The sequence below is a fragment of the Cuculus canorus genome, chromosome 2 (genome assembly GCF_017976375.1).
Source record: "Cuculus canorus isolate bCucCan1 chromosome 2, bCucCan1.pri, whole genome shotgun sequence".
NCBI classification, from domain to species: domain Eukaryota; kingdom Metazoa; phylum Chordata; class Aves; order Cuculiformes; family Cuculidae; genus Cuculus; species Cuculus canorus.
The window spans coordinates 148086026-148102074 of record NC_071402.1 but is presented as its reverse complement, the minus strand read 5'-3'; the positions used below and the strand labels follow the sequence as shown (position 1 = coordinate 148102074).

The window sequence follows — 16049 nt, the reverse complement described above, 5'->3', positions numbered from 1 at the left end:
GTTCCCACCCTCTTTTTATTATTTTATTCCCATCTACCATTAATTTTCAGTAACAGAGAGCTGTAACATTGTTGAACTATTTGATAAAGTATTTCAAATTAAATTCCACCTTTAAAATGGATTGTCTGGTCCCCAAGTTAGCATCAGTGCTTAAATAAGTAAAATGGTATATGTAAATCATTATAATTATGAATACTTCAATTAAGATTAATAATCTTTTTCCCTATAGATTTCTAGAAAGCTGTTTTGAATCTATGGCTTTTGTATCTCTTAATGATATGGAAGACCAAGGTGGAAATTGCAGCTACATTGTTCATACCTAGTTTACTTATACTTGGCAAGCAGAACTGAGTTAGGAAAAGCTGATGTAGCAGCTCAAATGGATCAGGCCTGTTCAAAAAGCTCCCTGTCCTTACCTTGTGATATTCTTCACTTTGAAAAAAAAAAAAACCCAAAAAGCCAACAAACTAGCAAGTCTGTAATCAGTGAATTTACTTATTTATTAGCCTTCAGGCACAGTGGGACTCAGTGGAAAGTTTCTGTCTGACGACCTTTACACTTATCTGGGAAAGAACTTTTTTAAGAAATTGATATGTAGATTAACCATTATTTCTTTTCCAACTTGGTCTAATTTTGAAGGAATTGTGCAGGTAATGTTTTAGCCTCAAGTCGTTATCTGTATACATTAGTATACAAGACAGTATGTGTCTACATTATATACGTACCACATTTATTGGAAAGTGCACAAAATATTGAGACGATCTGTTGTACAACACAAGGGAGACATAGGTCACTTTCCATCTAGCTGTTTCTTTCCTATTATTTGATTATCTTATATGTAAATTCATTAGTCGAGTCTCACTGAGCAGAAACTTCTATGCTTTCAGCTTGGAAAGCTTAATTTGGGTAACTTATAATTTCACTGAGTCCAGCTTATCTTTATGTTCTTACCCTATCATGCCTGTGAGGGACTCCAAGTATCATATAGAACTCATTAAACATATATGGATTTTTGAGCTGGTGTAGGCTTGGTACATTTCCAATTTACTGCTTACTGGATACAATCTACTTAAACTCTGGATCATACCCAAGTTAAGTCTCCAGTTTATAATGTCAGTTTTGCTGTCTTTTAAACTCCTATTTCTAGTTCCACCTGATTTATTATTGAGAATTCTAAAACTGAAGACGTACAATCTTGCAAGAACTGCATACAGAAGAAAAGTTAACTAATTATTCCTCAGAGCGATTATCTCTATGTACACATAATCTAAAAATGGAGACATAAACATTACCATGTTTATTTTTGTTTAGTGTTTTGTTTTGTTTTCTTAAACCTAGCATGTTTTTTGTTTGGTTCCTCCCCCCCCCCCTTTGGATTCGAGTAAACATCAACAAACTGAATGGTAATGCCAGTTGTTTTTTTCCAGGTTAGAACTTGGCTGTATTTTTTTTTTTTTTTAAGCAGTGTTCACAATATCACCTAATGAATAAGAATCTGTAATTGTCGTTACCTTTCTGCTAGTATTTGTGCGGAGTTAATAAAGCCAGGCATGACAAAACCCTCCAGCTGCTCACTGGATGGTTTTCCTTCTCTTAGCTAAGTGTAGTTCTTTATACAGTACGGCATGCGTTGGTTTCTGAAGACCATTTGAGTTAAGGTGTTAAGGATTTCTTAAATGAATCTGTATCTTCTTACTAAAATTCTTTTGCTTGTTTATTGTGTAACTGCATCCAAAAAAAAGAATAAATATTATGTGACCTGATTTTTTCTTAACTTATGAAACAGTGCACAGTGTCTTACAATTTTTTTTTCTAAGCACATTTTATAATGCTTTTCAGAGTTCTTCGGTCTTTACAGTTTTTCAAAAAGAACTGGATATTCCTAAAGAAGGAGAAATGCTTCGCCACTCTAGCTCATATGCTGTGTATTCTGTGTCAAGTATTAATTTATCTTGAAGTTGTCTTTTGAACTAACTGATCATTTAGGAGGAGGTTTGCTTGGCTTTTTACCCCTAATGTGATACCTGCTTGAATGTTGTTCCATTTAAACTAAGTTTTTTTTTTATTTTTAGTTGCATTAAAATACACCAGGTGAGTATTACTGCAGTGGAAATGTTACAGTTTTTCATATCATACTTAGGAAATACTTTTTCTCTTTCAGGGTTACCAGGGAATGGTTGATGGAGGTGATAATATTGTAGAAGTTTCATGGGAAAGTGTTTCAAGTATCCTGCAAGTGGTAAGTTTTAGGGGATGGGAGTGGGATCCAGCCGCTCTCTTTTTAAACAGGGAACCAAAATTCTAGATACAGGCAAACAGCTGTAGTTACAGATTCACATTTTGTGATGACAAAGTGACCAGCACATGCTGCTTTTAGCAGATCCTGATTTCTACAATATGGCTGTTTGAAACTTCCTAAAGATCTCTGTGTGGTCTTGTATTTGGTGCACAGAAATAATCTTTAAAACCTTTGTCCTACATTTTAACATTATATGTCATTAGCCTCCTAAAGCCATATCGACAAGCCTATATTTAGTTAAGGTATTATAGGACTAAAATATGAAACGACTGTGTTTTGTAAGGCAAGAGTTTTCTTACGAAACCCTGTTGGCTTCCTGTGTAAGTGGATTTAGAATTGTAGTAATGGATGTAATTGCACTACAGTTCTCCAGAGCTCTTATAATGCCAATGGCTTTGTCTGTACGTTTATATTGCAACATTCTGCAAGGTGGCCATCTGGATCTCCTTACAGTTCTCAGCATGGCAATGTTATTACCTCTTCCAGAGCAGATGCTATGTTTGGTGAAGAGGCCTTAGTTCTTGCTAAGGTTTCTGAAAATTTTCTCCAAATGCTGTGTGGGTTCTTTGGAGCTTTATGTAAAGATAATACAATAAACATAAGGCAGTTAGTTGAGAGAAAAATAGATGATTTTTTTTTAAAACCAAACCTGCAATACTGTAAGATATTTTGTCCATGTATGATTGGGTTTTTTTGTTTGTGGTTTTTTTTTTTAATGCCCCATCTATCTTGACAGTCTGTAATTATAGAATCATAAAATATATCAACTTGGAGGGGACCTGTAAGGATCATTGTAACTCTCTGCTCCTTTTCAGGGCTACCTAAAACTAAACAATATGACTAAGAGCGTCGTTCTGGCATGTCTTATGATTAAGAGAAAATTGAGATGCTATGCCCAAGCCACACAAGAGCATAGGTGGGAGCAGGGTGTAGGCCTCCAATGCATGTATATAGCATATTTACTGTAAGAAAAACAACCTTCTGAGCTTAATTGCTAGGAATTCAGCAGACCGACAGTGAGGCTGAGGATGAACTCAAAAGAATATGTTAGTTCTTTTGATAAAAGTTTTTTCAGCCCAGCCTTTGTTCTCTTTGACCAGAACAAATTGTAGTGCATAGTTTTGGATACATAGTCTCTTTTTCCACTGTCAACTATGTTTTTTTAATTACAAAAATACCTCATTAGACCTGATATTTTTTAGACCTGTTGTTGGTTTTAGAACATCTCCACATGTATACTTACACTTTTCTGTCTGTGGTGAAAGCTAAATTGCTCCTACTCCACCTTTTTTTTTTTTTTTTTCCTTCCACCAGCAGCTGTTGTGTATTGCAATGTAGATTGGAGGTAGTGCCTAGGGCTGGCTTGAGAGCTGAAGTACCTATTGATAGAGCAAATCGTATCAATACCACCTCTAAACATTTGAAGCTCAAGTTTGGATTGGCTTAAGTATTTTATAAGTTTAAGTGAAGGAAGTTCAAAAGTGTAAGGTAATAATCTCCAGATTATTTTTGCAGTCTTAATTATTTTTTCTTTTCAGTGTGACAGTAAGTAAGGCAAATTTAGGTTTTTTGAGTGACTGGACAACGTAAACACAGAAGATGTGTAAATAACTTGTTTTCAGGAAGATACCCAGCAATTTTCAGTGACAAGGTGCTTCAGTCTTTATTTAAAATAATGACTTCAATTTTTGAAGAAATTTCTTTAAATCATGTTAATAAATAAAGCAGATAAATCAATAAAACACAGAATCTAACAGTAGTCTGATCTATAAGGCACTAAATAGGGATGCAGTTCTTTCCATAATTCTGTGGAATGACAATAAATACTAATTTTGAGTTTTAGGGATACATCTTTTTTGTTATTGTTTCTGTATTTCATTATATTAGAGGGAATTATGTCATGCTTCATCTAAATTCTTAACTACTCTAATATCATGTCACTTTTACTATTGTCATCACATATAAGTAACAATTAGATAATTTCATAAAATTGTCTGAAATTAATCCCAGATTATTTAACATTTTCTCTCAAGAGTAGCTCTTTCAGTAATTTTTGAATGTTTTTTCCCTTTACTCTGGTGTGTGTATCTGCCTCTGAGAACTTCCCCGCAAGTTGATAATTCTGTTTTTCATTGCTTTTTACTGACTGTAAAATTAAAAATTGAGGATATGCTACAAAATAACCACTCATCATGAATCCATCTTAAAAAGTACAGTAAAATACTGGATTACAAATTAAAAACTGTTACACTTCTTCTTTTAAGGGTGGTACGGTTATTGGTAGTGCACGCTGCAAATCCTTTCGTACTCGGGAGGGCCGCCTGCAGGCAGCCTACAACTTGGTTCAGAGAGGAATCACTAATCTTTGTGTGATTGGTGGAGATGGTAGCTTAACCGGTGCCAATCTGTTCCGTGAAGAATGGAGTGGACTTCTAGAAGAACTGGCACAGAAAGGTACATTTCTAGTCTGATCTCCAGTGAAGTTATGTACCCTAACTATACAGACACAAACTATATCTAGAGGATATTTCTTAAGCTCAAAAATCCAATGCATACATTCTAGGAAATTACATGGTTGCTCATAAAGCAGTATGTACTCATAAAGTAGTTTTTTATTTCTGTACATCCTATCATATACCATATATGTTTAAAAAGATGAAATAAGTTACTGGGCAACTGTCTATGTGGTATTCTCCCCCATTAGGAACTTTGAACCTTCTGCATGAAAAGCCCTTTGACCTCCAATCTAAGCTGAGACAGTATTTCCTTTCCTACAAGCAGCTACGTACTTATTAATAAATTATAATGCTTTCCTACCTGTATGTTGCTTTTGCTTAAGATCATAACATTAGGTGACTGTTGCTAGAAGTGCATCCAGCCCAGTAGCTGTCTTTGATAGCATCCAGGAGAATATAGGAAAAGGTGAAATAACAGGACGAGCCTAAATAATGGCGGGTTGATGCTAAATGTTGTTTATAATATATAAATACTTCGAGAGATTCCATTAATTTGTGTGTTTAGGACTTCCTGAAACAGATTCTATTTGCAGTCTTTAATGAATTTCTCTTCAATGAATGTATACTTCTCCTTGAACGCATACAGATTTTTGCTGAAAACATTATGTAGCAAGGAGTTCTACAGTGTCACTGAATGATGAAGGTTGTGAAGAATCTTCTGTTTATTTTGATTCTGCTGGTTTCTAGTTTCATTCAATGCCCTGTAACAGTTGTGTTAGAACAAACAGTGAATGATCAGTCCTGCATCCTCTCTGCATGCCACTTGAGATTTTGCAGCTATCTTATTTCTCCATCATCTCTTTTTCTAGATGGAAGACTCCTAGTTTGCTTAGTTGTTTCTTATATGTAAATTCTATACCTTTGATCATCTTTGTTGCCCTTCTCTAAACCTTTTCCAGTTCTACCATGTCCTTTTTGAGGTGGGGAGGACCACAACTGCACCCAGTATTCAAGATGAGGGCAAACCATGGATCTACACAGTAGTATAATGATCTTTGTTTTGTTCTCTACGCTTTTCCTAATATTTTCTAATATTTTTATTTTTTTTTGACTGCTGTTGAGCATTGAAGCTGATTAATTAATGAAAACAGCATTATGATATTATGCTGACAATAGCATTATTTTGATTGTGATGCTAAGGTACATATTTCATGTGTATTAGTTTACATTTATCTACATGGATCTCCATCTGATATTTTACTGCTCACCGTGTCTTGCTAGTCATCTTCATTTCTTCTCAGACATCCTACACCTTTAGAACCCAAATAATTCAGTTTGATCAGTAAATTTTGTCACTTTACTACTCATTCCCTTTTCTAGGTTATTGCTGAGTATGTTGAAAAGCACAGATCCCTGTAGATCTCCAGATCTCTACAGGAGATCCCTGTAGAACTCCATTGGATACCTTCCTCAGATACAAGAAATTGCATTTACTACTGCCCTCTGTTTCGTACTTCTTATCCTCTGTTTCACATTTATTCTATGCAAAAGCCTTCTGTCTTATGCTGTGGCTACTTAGTTTCCTCAAAATCCTTTGGGGACAGACCTTGTCAATGGCTTTTTGGAAATCTAAGTAGAATATGTCAACAAGATTATTAATGTGATTATTAAGTACCTTTGGAACTCTAGAAAAGGTTTGTAATGCATGGTATATGTTCATAGAAAACATTTTGACTCTTCTTCAGAATGCTGGATTTACCTTTATGCATATCAGTTAATTTTTCATTATTGTTTCTACTATTTTATCTATCATAGATATTAAACACACTGATATATAGTTCTGGAATCCCATATTAAAAATTTGGCATTATATTTACTACTGTTCTGTCCACAGATATTAAGGTAGTTTTAGGCACTTGAGCAGCTAAGGTATTTCATCCTTGAAATCATTTAGAACTCTTGGATGATTCAGCATTGTCACTGATGTCTTAGGAGGCAAAGACTAAGACTTAGAACAGGAGCTTTTCTGTTCTATTTGCTTATTAATCATGAAATCAGAGCCTTTCAGTGTTGCAGAAGAGAAGCTTTCAAAAGTTTAATGCTGTTTTTTTTGATTGTTTACATATGTCCATAATCACATCCAATTTGCATTTTTGTACCTCTTCCTTGCCTGTTATACACTGAAACTACTATTGGACTGCTGTTATTTAAGTCCAAACCATCAATTTTAAGGCTGGTTACAAAACTTGATATTCTCTTGACATTTTGAAGTGAACTGAAAAGCTCTTGTTTCCTTCTTTCTTGTAAGGTGTTCTATGCAGGAATCTTTTGTTTGGTTGTCTGATTTGCTTTTGTTTGTAGTTTTGACTAACCTTGTTACCTAAAATATCCAAACATAATTTAATGTTTGGATATGTTTAGTTTATAAAATAGAGCACCCAAGCAATATGTCTAAAATGTTTTATTTAAAAAAAAAATAAATCTGACAGTTCTTCCTCTGGATAATTCTTTACAGGAAATATTGATGAAGAGGCTGTTAAGAAATATGCTTACCTTAACATTGTGGGAATGGTTGGATCCATTGACAATGACTTCTGTGGCACTGATATGACCATAGGTACTGACTCAGCATTGCATAGAATCATTGAAGTTGTGGATGCCATCATGACCACTGCTCAAAGGTAAACTGTGTGTATTGTAGTAACCTATAACAGATAAACAGTTGTTTATACTCTGAATCTTAAGTTTCCTGTTGCCACACAACAGTGGAGGGTGTAAGTTAATTTTAAATAGGAATTAGGTAACTGGTATTTCTAATATTTATAGAGTGGGAATAAACACACTTTTAAATTTTGGCTGCATCTTTCAAGTGCATCTTTCTTTCCTAGTAACAGCTTTTCCATCATTCCTGTCATGGCAGCATTTCATGCATCTAATAGTAGAGGCCGCATCAGCTTTCGAGATGGGCCTTGTATTTTAAAAATGAGTTTTAATCTGTCCTAGGCATACTCTTCTACAGAAGATCCAGACATACATAGAGCAGAACACTGTAGCATGTGTTTGTATATAAACTTTCTCTAGGTAAAATCTAAGAAATTAACTTTTTTATTACAGCTATATCATTACAGTTTTTAAGTATGGGTCTGCATCATTTACATTTCTAGTAAATGCTAACCTCTTCTTTAACTGCCCTTGTGTGTTTTAGAATGAAGGAGTAGTAAAAATGAATTATGTGTTAAAGATAAGTAATTTTAAATACACTGTTTAGTGTAGCCTTCTGTTTTGCTAATGAATTTTGTGTTTCGTAAGCACAGTAAACACAGCCTGTTTCCTGATACCAGGTTCTGATTTCAAGAATTTACACTGGATTTTTGAGTTAGTGTATTTCAGTTAATTTGTTTTCTTATTTTTACAGCCATCAGAGAACATTTGTTCTGGAGGTTATGGGGAGACACTGTGGGTATGTATTCAGCTGTCTTCAGCATTTTGTGTCTCATACACATATAATTATCAAATATCAAGAAAACTGAACCATAAATGTCTAATAATCTGTTATGTTTATTAGGTATCTAGCCCTTGTTAGTGCCTTAGCCTGTGGTGCAGATTGGGTATTTATTCCTGAATACCCACCAGAAGAAGGATGGGAAGATTCAATGTGTGTTAAGCTGTCAGAGGTAATCAATTACTGTGTTTGGGATTTCCTGACATTTTTGCAGATGTTTGTTTGGAAACAGTGATTTAAAAATGTGATCATGAGTTTCAGCGAGGCTTTGCTTCTGATGTCATAGATAGTGGTATTTGATCTTAAGGAGTTCTTTTCCTGCATTTTACAATTGCTTTGAAGAATTACACAACCTACTCTTGGGATTACACAAAACTATTCTTGTATGAGCAGTATGTGCACCTTTCCTCATTAATGTAATATAAGATATTTCACTTCTTCATCAATGAAGAGAAGTATGTCAAGATAAAATGTGTAAGAATGCTGAAGTGATCAAGTATAAAAAATACTTCCTGAAATCCTAGCAGCTTAATTAATGGCAATTGATTATAAAATAGTGCTATAAATTTCTTTTTTTTTTATTATATGGATGTACTTTTATTTTTATTATAGAATCGTGCACGAAAGAAAAGGCTGAATATCATTATTGTGGCTGAAGGAGCTATTGATTGCCACAACAAACCTATAACATCAGAGAAGGTTAAGGATGTAAGTGTCAACATACTTATTTTATGCACTTTCTGTTTTATTCTTAGGATGGGGTTTGTTACTAACAATAACATTTCTGTAAAGTAAATCTCTTCCTATGAAGTAACTTGTCATGTAGTCTACTGGTTGTATTTTATATTTGAGTTTTATTATCTGAATTTGTAGTCCCCTTAAGGAGGAGTTATTTCAGTGGCTGTAAATTGGAACCTTTTCTTTGTCTAAAATAAGACAACAGTTCAAACTACCTACTTAATGGGTGCCTTAATTGATAGAGGCTGAAGTCAGCTTAAGTCAGTAACTGTAATCCTGTTTTACTTTATATTTTTTGTAAAATTTTAATAATAGTCTGTTTCACTGACAGTGAAAAAATAGTCTAATTTGGGCAAAGTCTTGTCACTTTTCTCAAAACGGTTGTTTTGCCAAGAATTTCATTGCTGTCTAAGATAAAGAAAACTTTTGAGCCGAAATTATTCTGCTTTTCTTGGAAAGGATCCCTTAAGAAAATAAGTTGAAAAATAGTCATTGGCACGAAGGAGCTATGACATTTATGACTTTACCTGGGGTTTATCTGTCCTGTGACTATGAAGTTTTGTTTTCTGTAGCTGTCAAGAATAATCTTAGAGACTTAATTAAGAATTACACTGTTACAAAGCATAATTTAGCACGAAGTAGTGTTAAGTGTACGTAGAGCAGATAGCTATAATGCATTTATGGAAGATACATTGCTTGCTTGCTGCAAATTTCAGCCAATTAAAATGGTCAAACATACCAGGGACAGCAGATTTTGTAAATAAGTTCTAATTATTTTTTCTGCTTTATTGTATCCATTACTTACATGCTCACTTAAGGTGTATTAATAAAACATATCTTTTGGTAACTCTAGCTCTGATATATAATGGAGGAAATGGAAAGAAAGTCTGAATGAATTGAACAGTTATTATATTTTTTACTGCTGGTTTTAAAAGCCTTGTCAATTAAGGTTAAAACGCTAAAGTTTTACACTGAATCTTTTGGGATCTGTAATTCTAGACATAGATGAACAAATGAAAAGCACTGTAATTGAACTTCTTTCAGTTATTCTAATTATAACGTTTAGAACTGTTTTTGCAAGGTAGAGGACTGTGCATGATAAAGCCATTATAACTGCAGCTAAATCGTTGCAATCTAGGACACTGTTTTGCCATTATTAGATGTAATCTTTAGATTGGGAACCTGGAGTTTAGTTCTAGACTACGAATGAACTAAAGACTGGCTTAAATTTTGCAATATTTTCATTACTGTTTATGTACTAATATATAGTATATGTAGAATTTTATTATTCCAATACAGCATAAAGCAAAGTAATCCTAACATATACATATATAAAATAGTGATAAAACCTCTGTATTTTTAAATCCTGTGCAGCTTGTGGTTCAGCGTCTTGGTTTTGACACCCGAGTAACTATCTTGGGTCATGTACAAAGAGGTGGAACCCCTTCAGCTTTTGACAGAATTTTGGTGAGTGAACCTAAAATAATGACTCATGGCACCTCATAGTACAACTACATTTTGATTATTTATTTGGAAGTGGAGTAGTTTTTTACCTGAGTAACTTGACAAATCCAGTTTTTGTCTGAAATCAACAGTCCGAATAGCTCAAATTTAGAATAATGAAGTACTTTGTAAATGAATCTATATTAGGATTAAAAAACAAAGCAGCAAGAACCATTTTCCATATTTGATGATATTAAACAGCCTGCAGCATTTTCGTGTACCAAGGTATAATTTGTTTCAGCTTCATTTACAGGGAAATTGTGACCATTTTTGTGACTAAAAGCCTTTTACTTTTAAGTGCTTGCTTGAACACTCAAATATTATGTATTTTCAGGCAAGTCGTATGGGTGTAGAAGCTGTGCTTGCCCTTTTAGAAGCTACTCCGGCTACCCCTGCCTGTGTCGTGTCACTGTCTGGTAACCAGGCTGTCCGTCTGCCTCTGATGGAGTGTGTGCAGATGGTGAGTTTCTGGCAAAAAGCCAATTCATCATTATTCATTAGCTACAACAGACTGCTGTGTACAGTAATTTTCTGTTATTAAAACACTGATGGGAATGCGAGCAGCAGTTTCCCACATTTAGGAATAATGAACTTCATGTGTTTTCTAGACATGTTATTTGCAAACTACCAATACACAAGAAATATGTATATTTAATTAGTTTAAAAATTTCATCTTGGATCTTCTATTTTTATTGCTACAGCAAATTCCTCAGATGCTTGTGTCCATTTACATATCGTACATAACAGTCAGGAGTCTGCAGTTAAAGCTGTTCAGCTTAAACTGAAAAAAGAAAATGTAATATAGATATATTGATTTTTTGATATTTTTTTTTTCTGCAGCAAGGCTTTAGGTGGCCATTTCTACTTTGGTTTTCTCCTGTCCACTGTAATTTATGCTATGATAAGAGGTAGCTCGTATTTAATGAAATATCAGTATTTCTTTTTTCGCTTTTGAAAGCTATTTCAGAATGACGTATTTACTGGAATATTTTAAATAGTAAACTTCCTGCGTTTAAACACATCGAGTAATCGGCTTATTTTTTTAAGACTCAAGAAGTCCAGAAAGCCATGGATGAGGGAAGATTTCTTGAGGCTGTGAGGCTTCGCGGAAGGTATGTCCGATGACTTGTATCAGTTTATTTGTTCTAGAAAAGCTGAATTGCTTTGCTATTCTGCTGGTGCTTCACATTTTATTTTAGATAATTTATCATATCCTTATGATTTTATGTATTTGAGAGTAATACAAGTGACAGAAGAACAGTTGCTTAAATAGAACTTATCTACATAACATGCAGAACAAAGAAAACTCTAGTTAAGTACTCTGTCACACTAGTGACTGATATTAGGATAAGTAGTCAAAGAAAAGAGCTGCTGTGTTGTATGAGCTCACTGGTAGAAACCATGTTTGTTTATTCAAGATTTTGAGGCCAGTCCTGTGGCCTGGTAAGTAGCTGGTTGTTTTCCAACAGTGATGTTGGAGGAAACATTCTGCACTTTTACGTTTCAACAGGGCATTTTCCATTTCAAGTCATTTCATAATAATGTGCTTTATCACCAGTCTATAAAACTCACTTGCCAGCGATATAGGTATTTTATGTTTTCCCACTATTGTCTTACAGGATTTAGTATTTTCCAGTGTTCTCTCATTTCCAGTTTTTGTCTTTTGCTTTTGTAATAACTTTCATCAAAATACTGCGTACGTGTTTCTGAAACATTGAAGTGTTTCTTTAAAAAGAGTTGGAAAATTTGTTATTTTATTTGTCTTATTTATCTTATTTAATTAGGAGCTTTGAAAACAACCTCAACACCTACAAATTATTGTCACACAAAAAACCAGATGCTGAGCTTCCAAAGGTAAGAGCGTGCAATGCATGTCTGCTTTTGGGATATCTTTTGGGATATCTCACCAAGCAGCATTTTTCTTCTTCTCTCTCCCTCATCATGCCTTAATACTTAATAAGTACTTAATAAAATAGGATATTTTGTAAAATTAGTTAAGCATTATAGTGGCAGAAAGATGCTTGCAACGCACAACTTTATTCTAATAATAAGCAGCATTTTGTTAAAGTGATCCTAAGTAGGAAATTTCCTGCTAACCGTTTTCTTTCTGCTTTGGATATATGTCTGGTCATTTAGAAGGGCTAAACTACTCAGAAACAGGGGTATGTCGAGGAGTTCATAAAATGAAATAGTGAAGACAGAAGTATCATATTTAGCTGATCTAATAAGTCACTGTGCATAATAAGTCTAATACATAATTAGACATAATACAGCAGTCAACATTTAATTCTTTTCTTTGTAGGTTGTAAGGTGTGTATAAGTGGAAATTGGGATTTATTAGAAAGTACACTAAATACTGTGTGCAATTAAATGTCAGATAAGTTTTTACTGAATAATTCTGGTTTTGATCATAGGTGGTGACTATGTTACCTCACTAGTTATTTGCTTGTATAGGTGTGGTTTCTGACGATTTGTTAGCTTATTTGCATGATTATGTCACTGTTTTTTTTTTATTTTTTTATTAAAATATTTTTTATTCCCATTAAACATTTGAAAACTGATGAATAGTATCTTCTGAATATTATTAAGGAGAAAAATTGCATAGAAGGTAGGAAAAGTTCATTTAAATAGCTGACATCTGTCCAGAAATATAGCAAACAGCAAGTACCATAATTACAACTAGTCATTTTAGTTGACAAAAATCACTGTTTAATGTGTCTTGGAAAAGAAGATTCCTCTGGGAAGGAATCCATGATCTGAATGATATTGAATTTCTGGGTATAAAATAGTAATTCTGTGGAAAAAGGTGTTCTTAAATTGAAAATTGTTTTGGTTTTACAGTTGGGTCTATTGTAACAAGACAGAAGTTTTTAATAGTGTTTTGTAGCTAGATGGTGTGATGATTTTTTTTTTTTTTTTTTTTTTTTTTTTGCGACTTGCATTGTTCAGCCTGTAATACTCTCATCCATTTAGGTGTAATTGCTTTATTTAGAGTACAATTTATAATTAAACAATATAAATCAGAACTATATGCATAGGTATGGAATACATATTTATATACCAGAATATTTATTTTTTCATGTTATGTTTTAAATAGAGCCGTCTCTTTTACAATGCCTGTGGTTTAAATTATATATATATGTATGTATATATTTGCTGCCTCACACTTCTCTATTTGAATATATTAGACGCTTAGCTGGCATACTCATTAAACTTGGGGAGACACTGTATACAAGCACTATTACTTTGAGTTGTTAGGAAATGCTTTAAAAACTGCCATAATCTGAAGATGTATTGTACTGTAAAAGATGGTGAATGTTCCTGTTTCCTACAATATTGTCAGCTGCTCTACAAACCTGGCTGATAATTTATTTAAAAGTTGTCTCTTCTGCTTTCTGTGGTACCAAAGTTACGCACCTAACTACTATGGTGCTAGAATCAGTTCCTATGCTTTTCTGGCTATTCTGTGTGTTTTTGCAGTAAACTACTGCATTGTTAGTATGAAACTGGTTGAATAATGCCGGATATTTATTTTTCTTGAAGCTAGCTGAGCTAGAATATAAAGATCTGAACTACTTAACCTGCAAACCAAAGGCAAATGTGATAGTCTTGTTTAAAAATATATATTTTTTTTCTGTGTAATTTTCTGCGAATGGGGAAATAAGTGCATGTGTCTTCTGGTCAACTTTAAATTTTGGATAGTTTTAGGGCCTTTGAAATTTCCTTTCCTACATTCTAATGTTTAGCAACTGTGTATGATGGACAAATGAACTGCTGTATAGATATTAAAGTGCTTATTAAATCTTAATTTTTCTCTTGCAGACTAATTTTAATGTGGCAGTTTTAAATGTTGGCGCCCCTGCAGCTGGAATGAATGCTGCAGTGAGAGCTGCAGTGAGAGTTGGCATAACTGAAGGCCATAAAATGTTTGCTGTCATTGATGGATTTGAAGGTTTTGCTAGAGGGAAGGTCAGTATTACATGTGTGGATTACATAGCATTGTGTACCCCATCCCACACCACTACCTCTGTTTATGTTCTTAGAAGGTGTGTTCTGTCATAACTGCTGTAGGAACTGATTCTGTAAGTTCTTCTATTCCATAAAGATACATACAATCAAAATTGTAACTGTATTTTTCAATTATTCAAGTCTATAGATTGATTTATCTTGGGTATTGCCTATCACATGCTGCAGAGCTACAAAATTTAGTTCAGATGAATCCTACCTTCAAATTTTGGTCAATGTTTAGCATATGGTAAGTTTTCCACAGAATAACAGAGGAATTGCTGATATTGTGCAGTGAGTCATTGCATCAGTGTTCCTTTGCTATAAGAGACTTTGCAGTAGTGCTTATTGAGGCAGGAAGCTTTTTTTATTTCCCCCCAGGTGAGTTAGATTCTTAAGTTCCCGTTTTAAATGTTGGTATCAGTTAGTCCACTGAGGAGAATATGCATGCAAGACTTCGATTTTTATGCCTAACTAGAGCCACAGATCCCAAAACTAACTTCAAAGACCTAGTTTTAGATTTTAGTGTTTGACCTTCAAGAGAAGTGGGTGTGAAAATAGGAGCATGATAGAAAAGAAGGAGGCAGGGTTCATCATGATCTGGAGGAAGAAAGGACAAATAGGATGGAAATGGATTTGTAAGAATTCAAGAGAAATTAAGTTAACTTCTTGATGCTGTTTTCTTCCTTTGCCTGTCCGTGCCCAACAGCTTGTTCCAACAGCTATGCGTGAAGTAGCATCTGGTGATTGCTGCATGTCGAGAGAAGTAATTGGATGATTACTTAACAGAATTTACTTTTTTCTTTTATTCAAAGATAAAGGAAATCAGCTGGGGTGATGTTGGTGGCTGGACTGGTCAAGGAGGATCAATTCTTGGTACAAAACGGTAACGTTAATATTTTGCCAAATGATATGATGAATTTTAGTATTTTACATAATCACTGTATGATTCCATACTCTTTTCCTTGTTTTAATGTTTGTAATGTTTTAAGTCCAGATTTTTTAGTTTTTAATTTTACATTGTTACGTTCTTACATTCAGGCTTTGGTATCTTTATAGTATTGTACCAGCTCTGAAGAGAGAATAAAATTGGGAGTTGAGACCTCAACTTAAAAATTTCCTAGGGTCCTTACACTTAGGAGGATTGTGAACCTGAAGTTTCTTTACAGTTGACATGATTCTTCACTAGCTGTTAGGAAGAATTATTTATATGGATAAATATGTAAAGCAAAAAGTATTGCATTACCTAGTCAGTTTATTGTTTCAGCTTAGTAATTAGTTCTTATTGCTGCAGAGTCTGTACATTGTTTTTATTTTTCTTTTGGTTTAAAACTTCTTAGGACTCTTCCTGCAAAATATTTGGAGAAGATTGCTGACCAGATGCGCACTAACAACATTAATGCCCTTATGGTTATTGGTGGATTTGAGGTACACTGAAATGTCTAATTATGTTTAAGTAGAGTAGAATTCCTGACAAAAGGAATAGAGGATTTTAGTTCTAACCCCTTCTTCATGTAAAGTGCATTGTTCATAACTGTATGTGATA

At 34.0% G+C, this 16049-nt stretch overlaps 1 protein-coding gene across 5 annotated transcripts in view; it reads left to right on the top strand.

Annotated features, from left to right (window-relative positions):
• PFKP (phosphofructokinase, platelet) overlaps window positions 1-16049 on the top strand; it is a 46220-nt gene that overhangs the window by 13648 nt on the left and 16523 nt on the right. For all 5 annotated transcript variants that reach the window (XR_008448868.1, XR_008448866.1, XM_054060678.1 and 2 more), the window contains 13 exons: window positions 2162-2239; window positions 4564-4753; window positions 7271-7436; window positions 8171-8215; window positions 8321-8429; window positions 8870-8965; window positions 10370-10462; window positions 10833-10958; window positions 11546-11610; window positions 12283-12352; window positions 14321-14467; window positions 15319-15389; window positions 15844-15931. Coding sequence is in view for 3 of the 5 variants with exons in the window: in XM_054060678.1 (XP_053916653.1) it covers window positions 2162-2239; window positions 4564-4753; window positions 7271-7436; window positions 8171-8215; window positions 8321-8429; window positions 8870-8965; window positions 10370-10462; window positions 10833-10958; window positions 11546-11610; window positions 12283-12352; window positions 14321-14467; window positions 15319-15389; window positions 15844-15931 (1344 nt within the window). In the remaining 2 variants the exon portion in view is untranslated. The remainder of the gene's footprint in view (window positions 1-2161; window positions 2240-4563; window positions 4754-7270; window positions 7437-8170; window positions 8216-8320; window positions 8430-8869; window positions 8966-10369; window positions 10463-10832; window positions 10959-11545; window positions 11611-12282; window positions 12353-14320; window positions 14468-15318; window positions 15390-15843; window positions 15932-16049) is intronic.